The sequence below is a fragment of the Ambystoma mexicanum genome, chromosome 12 (genome assembly GCF_040938575.1).
Source record: "Ambystoma mexicanum isolate Mex_15411 chromosome 12, UKY_AmexF1_1, whole genome shotgun sequence".
Taxonomy (NCBI): Eukaryota; Metazoa; Chordata; class Amphibia; order Caudata; family Ambystomatidae; genus Ambystoma; species Ambystoma mexicanum.
In genome coordinates, this window is record NC_090936.1 from 101,242,297 (window position 1) to 101,255,318 (window position 13,022).

At 42.2% G+C, this 13,022-nt stretch overlaps 1 protein-coding gene across 1 annotated transcript in view; it reads right to left on the reverse strand.

The window, feature by feature from the left end:
- Positions 1–13,022, reverse strand: part of PKP2 (plakophilin 2) — an 810,521-nt gene that overhangs the window by 680,002 nt on the left and 117,497 nt on the right. The window contains exon 2 of the mRNA XM_069628098.1: positions 10,728–10,840. Coding sequence (XP_069484199.1) covers positions 10,728–10,840 — 113 coding nt within the window. The remainder of the gene's footprint in view (positions 1–10,727; positions 10,841–13,022) is intronic.

The following is a 13,022-nucleotide window of genomic DNA, read 5'->3' on the forward strand; positions in this document are numbered from 1 at the left end:
GGACGGGGCTGTTCTGCATGGAGCAACACATTTGGAATGTTTCAATGACACTCTAAAGCAGTACCCTCTTTTGGTAGAGCATCAGCAAGGGTCGTGTGATTTGGGGATACCAACGCTGCAGAGTTCTTTTGTAAATTCAACACTAGACCTGCTTGGGTCTGGTGTGTTTGCTACGCCCATTGGAGTGTCTGTGGAATAGGCACTGAAGAGTTCTTTTGTAAATTCAACACTGGGCCCCCTTGGGTCTGCGTGGCTCCAATTGCTTCATCACCACCAAGGGATGTACGCCGGAGGAGCTGCTGCTACCACAACAATGCTCACAGAGTTTTGACAACCGACGCCACAGAGGGTGAAGCACTGTTTTTATTCATCCCAAGGGAGGCCACAAGGAATGTCAGGGGGGGGGATCCCCTAGGATGAAAGTAGTTTCTGGTTCACCCATTGGGGCCTGAGAAGTGTCTGGGGGCCCTGTAACATGGAGATTTTTTGCTTCATCCAAAGGGGCCCATGGCACCAACACCCCAAATTCTTCGCTTACTTGTGAAAACCGTCGCCATGGAATGCCTGGCAAATGCAAACAATGTTTTATTACAGGTGTGCTGGACTGGGGCGCTATATGCCGAATGTTTCATTATAACTTCTAAAGCTATGTTGTGTACAATATATATTTTATGTGTTTTATACAGTTTTCAAGATGTATAATGCATTCTGTTTTTTTATTTACAACTTTATTTTAAAGTCGGTTCAAGTTTCGACATGGCACTTAAATGCTGAGTAGAAGTACGCAGCCATAGTAATGTTTGTTTTATCAACCTTTAGAAGCCTGAAAGGCATGCCATTCGATGTGATTTAAACTCGCCGAGAGGCTCATACTTGGATATCTGTGCATGCTTTGCTAACGCACAAGTATTTGTCATTATGGATACTACAAGTGTGCTAGCAGGCCCTTCTAGCTGCGGCAAGAGTTATTTTGTCAAACACTTTTAGAAAACACCCACACTGATATCACATGCCCCTGACAATATTATTTGGTTTTACATCTGCTGGCAACCTGTGTACAACACCCTGCAACAGCAGTTTAAACACCTTTGATTTGTAGAAGGGATGCCGGAGAGTCTCAACGACGATAGTTTATTACCGGCGAGTGTGGTGAATACGATTATAGTAGAGGATTTGATGGCCAATGGGGATCAGAATGCCGAACTAGAAAAGGCCTTTACTCAATAGTCCCATCACCACAATCTGAGCATATGTTACATTGTGTAAAACGTATCTAACAAGGGGAAGAGTAACAGATAACACTAAACGCTCGCTATATAGTGTTACTTAAAACCCCTGGGATAAAAACAGCAACTAGCCGTAATAGCCCGCCAGATGTATCCAACCACAATACATTTTTTCATGGAAGCTTTTGAAGATGCGACCAGTAAGCCCTACGGATATCCCCTGGTTGATTTAAAAACAACCACTCTAGAGGATTATAGATTGCGCACCTATCTATTTCCGCTAGGGTTACCCGCTGTTTATATCCTGAGCATGACATCTAAAAAACACATTAAGCAAAATATCTCATCAGTACCCCGTTGCGCTTTCACCAGGCCAACACGCATACGAAGAAACAGTGTGCTATTGAAAATGCTTGGATATGCCACTCCTCAACAAGGTAAGGCCATTCTAGCCACTGCCTCAGACGATCTGGTGGCAGCTATTGCAGAGATTGCTCAGAACACTTTAAAGGGATACATCCCCCTAACACTGTCAAATAAGTGTGTTGAAAAAGAAAAAAGGTCATCAAGAAACTGCAATAAGCAAATATCGCTAAGGGCTAAAAGAAAAGTGGTCTTGCAGGCCGGTGGGTTCATAGGCATAGCCCTACCACTATTCACCAGCTTGCTCGGAGGGCAATAATGGAACACACCCATAAAATCTATCTCGTGGACAAGCGTCAGTTGGATTGGAACATCTGAAAAGTTGCTAACATGCGTCTCGATCGGCGCATGATAAAGAGACTGTTTTCAAATATTCTGCACAAATACTTAAACCATACCCGACACTGCAACGCAGAGAAAAACCAACTAACTTTGTTTACATGCTGCACACAGAACCTAGTGGTGCGAGGCAACCTTCTGGGACAGATTTGGTTGTGGCTGGTGTGTTAAACATGCTTAGCCAGCGCTCTAAACCTAACGCGGAACTATTGCTATATAAGATGAAACTTGCAAAGGACGTGGGTGCGTGGACCGATATGGGAGAGTTTATAAAGGCCGGGTTGTAAGGGGTTCGAACATGCACATTCTAGTACGAAGTGTTACAAACAGACACCCCACTTCTACAATAAATGCCCCTATCGGATGGAACAAGTTTATGCAGGTGGTGGCTGGTTTAAATATATCGACTTTGGTCGTGGGTAATGGCACCCAATGCCACCTTCTGGAGCGGCTCCCGCAACTCTTCGCCAACAACACATCCGTTAAGCACAGCCATAAGCAGCCCCTGCTCATCAAACCCCAAAAGAGGGTGGAATAGAAGTTGGTTTATGGATTCTTTCGCCGCCTCCGGCATGCGTGTCTCTGAAACATCTAGACTCAGACAAGGCCGCGACAGGCCCATATGGTTATCAGAGTAATGCGGGTTATCAGATAGTAATCACCATTCTATCCTGCTATAAAATCTTTCCTGCACTATTAAATATGTCTTTATTAATAAATGTTTTCAACTCATAAACATGACTGGTTGCTCATTATATTATCTAGTATGTATAATAACAAGCGCTGCATGGTTTAAAAAGCTATTTTATTGACACATGTATCAGTATATAGACTATACACATTTACATTTGACACACTAAACAATTTGAGAACTCTATGCATATTTTGTAGCGGTGTCTTAACAAATCTGGTCACCATTTGATCGTTTTGCATGGGGTTGCTAGAATACATTTTCAAAACAGCTGACAGCAATCCCATTCTGACATTTGAGTCGTGAAGAATATACAGTGTTGACCGCGCAGATCATGGCTTTAGCGTCTTGAATCGGTACAGCAATATAGCGTGAATACTTTGCAATGCTTCGTACATAGTCTGTTAAAACTCTGCTGTATATGGGGTGATGCGGGAAGTGCGCCAAACTGTCAAACACCATTAACACACCGCCCTCCAGCCAAAGAGCTATCCAGGGTGTTCCACCCCGGTCCTGCAGGTTGGTGTTCACCGCCAGGCTTACAGGGTGATTACTGAGTAGACAGCAGGGACAGGTATCACTGGCATACAACACCGTGAAATGTTTTTCGTGCATGTCTATGCTTGCGCAGAAATCCTCTCATCTACAGAGTGCCCATTAAATATCAAAAAGTCACTTTCTCTACGCATTGATCTCAAGAAGGCCATCGAAAACGCTCCACACTAGCTGCGAATGTGTGGCAGTTAGGTTTCTTTCAAACCATCTCAGCGAGGTTGAAATGCCCTGCTGATGCCTTTGACCGAAGACCGATCACGCCAGTAGGGTATAGCCCAGAGCATATTCGTTGAGTGTAAATGAAACCGGCACATTGCGCATGCATTTCCCTGTGGCAGCCACCACCCCCATCTATTCTCTGATTATGTTTGAAGTCCAAGGTTGGGGGGTATACGCTTGGAGGGGATTGAAACACTGTCCTTGTGCAGCACTGCATAGTCCATGTTACAGTGATTGAACTCTAAGGGGTATTTTTTCGTATGCCCCATTAAGGGGCGTAGTGTCAACAATCCCTGTGATTATTATTTTAGGGAGCTGCCATTGAAACAGGTTGTCTTGACTGGTACTGCGGCTACCAGTGGAATGCTGAAGATTTTTAGAGCAACTCACTCCACAGGGTATTTCATGTTAGCTATCTGGAGCGCCTCTGCATGCGCCAGTCTAACAGTTAGCGAGACGCTTACACGCTTAATGAATATGCTGGCCGATCTGACGACTAGTTTGTATTGCTCGGCGTCCCCACTCATTAGGCAGAAAGCATCCGTGTTTCTGGATAGTTTCATTTTAAGATAAACGCTGATAATCATTATTTTATCCTGAAAGAATAGGTCAGAGTGTAGGTGGCCTAGTAAATCAAATACTCTGCTGGTCCTGGCATGATCAGCTCTTTTCTCGAATCCCTTCTTATCACCGTCCAGAGTGGTGCAGTCAAAATGCCCTGCGTTATTGCGGTAAAAGCGACCGTTCGACTGTGTTTTGTCCAGGACATCGCTGCTGTAATTTAACAGGCTCTCTATATAGGCCCGGTAGGCATACATGTTATCGCTCTGCGTTATCAGTTGATTGCCGAGCATCACGTCCACCTTATTGAACATGCTGGCTATTTTGTATGCAATCGTGCCCAATCGCGCTGTACCAGCGATGTTGGTTCCATCAGCCTTTGTTATTTTACAGATTAGATGTAGCAGCGTATTGCTCAAATCCAGATCCATATTGGTCGAACCTCATACTCTATGGGGGCTAGCGGTGACAGCCGCCAGCGGCGAGACCTCGATAAAGAAATGGTTGTCGATGCTGGTCTGGGTTGGGGGCAAGCTAAAGCGATCTAGATCAGATTTTACACACTCCCCGATGCTCTGTGTAGTAAAGCCATTGTTCTTTATAAAATATCACCGCCCTTGTGTCTTTTAGGAATTACACGTTTCTTCTTTCAATGCATTGGTGCACAACAGGGCTTTGATCTGATTTTCCCGTTGGGTCCTGGTGGACTGCGCAACATGCCCCGACCTGTCCTGACTTTCATTTTTCTGTCTGGCTAGCCGCTCAGCAACAGCCTTCGTCACGCTTCCCATAATGTCCTTTGCAATATTGCCGGCCACCGTTTTCACATGTGGTTTAACCAATTCAAAGCCGCACCGGAAAAAGGGCATTGCGCATCTAAAAATACGGTTGAACGCCCTAACCAGCTTGGTTAATGTAATATTCCATGTAAGCCCTTGGGTCTCTATAGTTCTTCACCAAAGCCATTATAGCACTACTTTTATTAGTCTTTTAGCCCGAGTGGTCTGAAGTACAACCGCTTCCAGATTTAAAATGATTCAAACTGCTCCAGATCGTCTCTTAGCTGTATGTTGATGGTGTCAAAGTGGTTTTTACATGGGGACATACTCTGGTTTGCTGTATTGAATGTTCACAATATTGTTGTCGTTTCCTTTAATCTCCACGGTTCCAAGCAGTGGGGTGTAGCTGTCCCACACCCTTTGATACTACACCATGTATCTATAAAGCAATTACATTTTTTTTAAATATCGGTGTAGGTTTTGTCCCACAGTTCTTTACCTCCAATGTTTTGCACAGTTCCCAATATACTGCGCAGTCTCCCAGTTGTTGAAAAACTAACAAATGGGTCTAAGCCCTGTAGAAAAATGTTCCGCTGGTGCGGGTCTAGATGTAGCGTTGAGTTCTCATATTCTGGTAGGCATGCTACGGCATTGTTGAGGACTGACAAGTTTGTGAATATTTGGGTAATGTCCGTCAGGAAATCCACCCGGCCAAAGCCGGGGAGTGTTTATTCGTTTTATGATAAACATAGCTTACCTCGGGGCTAGGGGTGTCACGGTATTAGTTTTATGACGGTATGATAACCTTCTTGCCCAATGACGGTATATCATGGTTATCGCGGTATAGCAGGTGGAGTTAACTAATCTTAACAAATATTTTCTAAAAGGTCATACATTGACAGATTTATCATCACAAGCAAAACCATGCACCCAGGGCCAGAATTGGGCTTTTCAACATACTTTCCACTGAAATTACTTGCTTCCACCAAACACAAACACACGTGTGGAGAGGGGGAGGGGGCCCTGCTGCAACTGGCAAAGCAAACTAAATAGCTTTTCTTAAGTGGTCATTTAGACTTTTTGCTCCGCTACTGGTGAAGATGAACATGTTGCCATCTTGATAACCTGCATGCCACAGATCAATGGAGGCTGATGGTAGTATACGCTTGTGGGCACACACACACACTCACTCACACTCTCTCTCTCTCTCTTTACGTTACAGCCTTTAGTTTACTTGCGGGCCAAAAGGTTTTCAGAAATCACAGACATGTTACCCTTTGGTGTGGCAGCAGGGAATACCGACAGATGAGTGAATTTCGCAGTGTGACTTATTATATGTAAATTCAATGATAGAACCAGGGAAATCCCCCATTGCCATTTGTTTAGAGAACATTATCCATTATAAATATATAAACCCCAAAGCCGCCACCCCAAAGTAAACCCTTTTCCTTCTTGGCACTGTATCTATTCTTCCTATTGCTAACACATTGATTTTGTGTCAGGCACGTGTGGTTTATGGAATGGCATTAAAAACTGCTCCAACTGAAACTACTTGGCAGACGGCAGATCCAACAGTGCAAGACCAAGTCTGCGCAGCACTTGCTTACTGCAGCCTTTACAAATCAGATTGAAAAGCACACTTAACGGTATGAACGGTATAAACAATGTGACGGTTATTATTGTTCAATTAAGTGGTTCACGGTATCTTTAACGGTATACCGTTACATCCCTACTCGGGGCTAATGTGTCCCACAATCAGACATACTGAACCTCAGTGAGCACAACCATCCATCGACCCTCCATATTTACGGGTTTGGCCAGCTTCACAGTGAAGTTGGATATTTTGTTCCCTGGAAATGTCTCGACTGAAGCGTTGCTGGGAAGCATGATATCAAAAGATGCAGAATCCATTTTGACTGCAGCTACGTGCCGTGGTCTCTAGGGATCCGGCGGGTACCCAATTGTTGAATTTGTCCGGCCATCCCAGCAATTTAACTATTATTTTTTGGCTAGACAACCTTTAATTTTTATGTTTTTTTCGATTCTATAAATGTGCTGCTGGTTTTTTGGATCTCATCCTTCAAAAAAAATAAAAAATGAAAACACACACCCTCCCCCAAATAATCGGTGAATCTATATATAATACCCCTTTGTGCAGACGTCCTTGTGTTTAGAGATCCACACATGATCCCCTTTTATAGGGGTCTATCTTGTCTTTTTAAAAAGTCTTTTGGCGTTCAGTTTTTTTCCAGACAGTCAGGGAATTCTGCAGTGTTACACACGCCGGTACATTTTTAGATCAAATGATGCGTGTTATACACATTTATAAATGCGGGTACTACATCTACATATCTGTGGATGTTTTTAGCTGTTAAAAAAAAAAAAAAGCGCCAGAGTCGGGTTTTAAAGGTGCGTATAAAACGTTCTACTAACTTCAGAGTTAGTTACAAAGCGGTGTACACCGTGCTGCTTCAGAAGTTTTTGCAGCAATTTATTTAAAAACTCTTTACCAGCATCCGTCTGTTGTTTAGAGGGGACTTTCCGTTGTTAAATATGCGCATAAAAGCCACTGCTATGCTACGCTGTACGCCGTCTTTTTCTTCAAAGCCCCAACATAGGCGTATTTTGATAGAACGTCGATGACTGCTAGAATATAGGGGAAACCATTGCTGTCTTCACAGCACTGGCTCAAAGCCATAACATCTACCTGCCATTGTTGATTGACGTCACATACGATGGTCGTTGGCAGTTTAAAATGTTTCTGGCCATGCTTATGCAATGCATAGGTCTCCTCCCCTGAAAGCCACTTCTTAACAGCCCTCCCCCCCCCCCCCCCCCCGTGACACCTTCTCACCATCAGCTCGCATTTTACAATACAGGCTGTCAACCCCGCCATAACCGCCGACACCTCCATCATAATGCATTTTTGACAGCTTCAGGCAGGACAAGTCTCCCCGTAACAACTCAACACAAAGACAGTCCGTTTTTATATTCGCATTTAAAAAGCGTAAATTTTATTCAAAATATATTCACATTAAAATAACACCTGCGAATACCACACAACCACATTGTATGCCGCTGCTTCGTTAAGCGCTCGTGTTAAACTCCATTTATATATATATATTTGACCCCCACCCAGTTGGGAACTGTTTTTTTCAATGACGTTTCTAGCACGCATCGGACAAATGCGACTAAACTGCTTCATTTTCAAAAGCGGGTTATTCGCTGATTCAATAACCCATGTTTTAGATATGCATCGCTCAGTCCCTGCACCGATACTTATCAGCATCAGCGGTTGTGTCAGTCTATAATGCGGTCAACATAACATTTTACGGAGCGTATTACCCGAACAAGCTTTTTCCAAACACTCGTGAGCATCCTGCTTTGGATCATTAATTTTATGTCTGTAGCATCACCTGTAAAAGTGTTGTTTTAAAAACGCCCCCATTACGATGGCCATAATCCCCTGGGTGGCACGAATATCAGCGCAAAGAGGGGTCTGCATGTCCATGCCGATCTTCTTTAGCACAATACAATCATTGCACAGATTGATATTCGCCAGGCTTTCAATTTGTTTTGAACAACAAACTGATTGAATAGTGGCATTGTCTTTAAGGCCATCGGTCTCCAGCAGTGATAGACCGGCCTTACACAGGCTACTTTCAAAAGACCCTGGGGTTTCAAACCAGCTGGAACAGCAAACGCAATAATTATTAATAGTCTCTGCCGTAGTCTGGTTCGCCCGAGGGCTGGAAGCGGTCCCAGTCGTTATTGGTGCGTCCACCGACATCACCGTAGCTACGCAGTCCTCATCTTCAGGGTTTGCGTCGACCGCAAATTGTTGCTCCAAAACAGCCTCGTCATTGTCCCAAAAGTTCGGGTTCATAGCCAGCCATTAGATCCCGAGCATCCTCCATCCCTTCGTACACCAGGAAATCCATGGGACTTCCTGTGGGTGTTCGCCAGTCGCCATAGATATTCATAATAGCTGCTTCCGGCATAGTCCCTGAAAAGCTCAAAAAGCACTGTTTTCCAGCCCAGCGCAGAGCGGTATATATTTGGGTTGTCCAACCCTCCCTGTGTCACCATTGCAATATTAAACCGGCCCTTTCAATCAAATGTCAATCAAATGTTATATTAACATTATATAAAGGTATTATCTTGATAGAGAAAGTTTGATATCCAAAAATGTATTGGGATATAAAAAGGACGATAATAATTTGATATAAAAGTCAGAAAAATATCCGATATTAAAAAAACATCAGCTGTAAGTGTTGTTAAATTATATCAAATCCATATAAAATCATGTTGGCAATCCCCCTAGAATTATATTCAAACTCTATGAAACCCCATTCAAGTCATGACGTCATTTACCATGCCTAGATTTATATTCATAAAACCCTTAGCACCGCGTGACGTCTCCCAGTCTGCATAGCTTTATATTCCATCTCTATAAAGTCTCTCACACGCAGCACCACCCACTCCCACGTCATTGGCGCGTCACTAAACCCCAACACTCGCCATCTAACGACTCACACCTCACTTTGCCCTCAACCAAGCAACAGCGCACATGCGCTCGCCCATGTTAAAAACATTTTGATATACACTTTATATCAAACCATACAATTACACAAAAACTTTGTATAGCCGTTTATATAAAATTGACATCAAATCGATATAAAATTAGATATCAAAACATTTTGATATCAAAAATTGATATCAAATTCCATATCAAAAAGAAATCAAACATATCAAAAGGGGGCAGGAATAAGGAAAACCAAGGGGCGTTCCCACCTGTCAAAAATGTTACATTCGAAAAAAAGAGCCCCCTATAACTACAAATGGGGAATAAATTACACGCAATAAAAAACTTGGAAACAGAAATGCAGGAGCCTGCAGACCCCTACTTTCACCCATACAGACCCTTGATTGGTGTGGACCAGCACTACACTTAGAGTCACAAGAAGAAACTCTTATTACTGCCTGATCCAACGCGGTAAAACGTAACTTTTAATGAAGCATGAATATCTAAGTGCAAAGAAAATGTATTACGAAAGCACTAATTTTACATTTTTGCTTGCTCATAAAATACTCCCACTGGGATTATTTAATCCCTAAACATTTTTTATTTTACTCTAATCTTTAAAAAGATACGAGTAAAGAAATTCTCACATCATAATCTTATTTCAGCACCGATTTTATCCAACACCAGCCAAGTCTGCTAAAACCTGGGAACGTTATGGTCCATCACTTTTTCTTTAAAGTACGCATCTATAAAATCTGGTTCTTCCACAAATTGACTTATTGCATTCAGGCTTTTATATTTGTACCTGCAAAAAAAAAAAATATGCTCCTGTAAAATTAGGGTTCCAAGACAACTTCTCGTTCCAGTTGTTGACTTAAAAGTATTGAGAGAATTTCCATTTCATAGAATTTGTCAATCCCGCAACTGTGCATCCTCTTAACAGCCCAGGCAGAAAAGGCTAGCGAGTCACCTTCATTTCCAATTCGTTTTCATCAACCTGTACTTAAAACCTAATTGGACATATCCTGTTCTACATTGGTGCTTTGGTCATCCCAAATTGATACGTATCACCACATTATCTAAACGTTAATCCACATTGACCTGAAATCAGTAGGTACTGATCAATGTGAAGCATCTTCGATAATACGTTTTTCATTCACATCTTACAAATGTAAGATACTTGTCATATTGGCTCTTAACCAGTAAACTAAATAGGGTTCTTCTGTAGAAGACATCAGATTAGCATGAGGACTTGCTTTTTGAAGACACATTTCAAAGAACCTCCAAACTGGCAAATCGAACTACGTCTACCAAATTATATTGTATGTGTTCTTTAATGGCAAAACTATCCAGTCATCTGAAGCATGAGCATTTTCATAAAGTTTAGATGCAAGCAAGATTGCGCTTACCTTCATGCTGATATAGCTATGCATGCCCTGTGAAAGGAAAGTTCTGCTATCCTTCTCGACATAGTTTTGTGTATATACATGTTCTGGAACGCTGGTAGACCTCTGAAAGTGCCCTGCAATAAAGCAAAAGAAGCATTGGCAAAGCAAATAGTTTTGGTATTAGCAGTTTATTGCATTTTACATTTATAGGTAAGTATGCAGTAAAGACCTGGGCTCTTCATAGCCAGTAATCCCAAACAAGTCTGCAAATATGTGCTTTGAGAACTATATCAGTAGTAAACCTTGTACAAAGACTAGTCTGTAGACTGCAGTAGAGGGGTCTATGTACTATGTGTAGTAATGTCACTTGTCCGCAAGTACTAGGTTTGCACATTTGAAAAGATAAGCATGGCAATTTTAAGGGTATGCAAGGGAGGATCTCTATTCATCCGATGGCTAAAAGATACAAGCAAATTGGTAGTGGTCTTCGTGGTGTGCTAATTGACACTGGTTGTCTTATGATAACATTATACTTTGTCAGTGGTTCTGCACCCATCCCTCTCCAGGTTATAAATCTCTTGTTATGTTACGTCTGCTAATGGACAACAAAGGACCAAAAGAAAAAAAATAAATAAGCAATAAATAAAAATATAAAAATAAAGAAATAACACAAATTCCCACCAGGGAAATGTTATGTCGCTGATAACTGCGATAAGTGAAGGGCTCTTTGCAGAGTGGTTTTATAGTTGCCTAGTTTACTTCCTCTTCTAAATAAAGTGAAAGTGTACAGTGATCGTCAGTGGGAGACACTAACAGCAAAGTTTGCACAGTAGAAACTGCAGGCCGAGTGGATCGCTCAGGTGCAGCGCGTTGGTCTTGGAAGCAAGACAACACAGAGCAACACAGGTTCGAATTCCAGACCGGCGCTTAGAGACTGGTCTCTGGTTTGAAGCGAGTAATAAAGACTAGAAGTCGGAGAATTGTGCATCCGTGACAAGTACAAAAGTCAGTACATAAATAATCAAATTGTTCAGTAAATAAATCCATATGAGAAAGGTTTAGTAACTATTTGGGTAGTAACTTAATTTAATTATTAAATATTAAGGCTTAGTAACTTTACATACAATCAAAGAGCATTGTAGGAACTTACCTGAACCCCAGAATGTTAAATTGTTAATTAGATCCTTGGTAGATTTAAGCATGCATATGTTCTGAGCATGTAATGCGCACTCAGTCCCTCGCTTAATCTCCTTAAGCGAAGCGTGCATACTAATGGAGCACCGGTCCTGCTATGTATTGTAATATTATAATTGGTTATTTATAAAACGCTTAATACCCAAAGGTTTCTAAGCGCGGACCCGGGTATCGAACCTGTGTTGCTCCGCGTCACCTCGTTTGCAAGGCGAGCGTGTAGCCGCTGAGCTAACCTCCCATGTGGACAAAGGCAAACTGCTTGGTGTTCAAGAGCAGAGCACTTGTTTCCCAAAGCACAGGCATTTCTTCCTGCATAGGTCTATGCTGCCAGACATATGCCTCACCCTCTCACATTGGGTTGCCTCGGGCCACGAGGGTCCGGATTAGTCAGGAAAACAACAATCACCGCCCCAAATGAGCGAGCCACGTATGTCTTTTCTTGCATCAGAACTATCCATTGTTATTTCTGGTCTCCTTCTGCCATATCCACTAACCAGGGCTTTTTTAACAATATAAGCCAAGCAGAGTTGACAAATGTATGAGTGTTGCCAATTGCCACGCCAACCAGACATTTGGATTCCACCCCACTTTCTCTGGAGCATGGATTTCAACAATGCGGTGGCACTTTGCACCACCAAAATCAAAAATGTGAGGTGCTGCCTTTTTTGCATATGTAATTTCAGTTACAAATTTGGAGCTGAACTAAATTCACAAATGGCAAGCAATTCACGCTGCATTTAGAACATTTACCAGAAGCAAATTGAATTTGAATGGAGAAATTGTGTAATGCAGTTTTGTTTCGAAGTAGTTCTTTTACGATAAAAAGGTTGGTCTTTCAAAGTGCAACTCGCTTTCATTAAGCACAAGAATTTACTCAACGTCAAGTATTATTGGGACGGGTACTAAGCAAGTCTTTCTTCTGATGTGCAAGCTGTAATGAGGATTTTAATTGAAATCGCAACATGGCTTACATATTTGTAAAGACAAGACAATAGGTATTCCATATTTAGCACTTGCTGCTTGAAAACGATTGTAAATCTGTAAGCAAATCCGAGTCCTACTATTCCGTTTCATAAAGGAGCAAAGGGCAAGTAATTCACTGCATTGTCTATTGTACTGGCA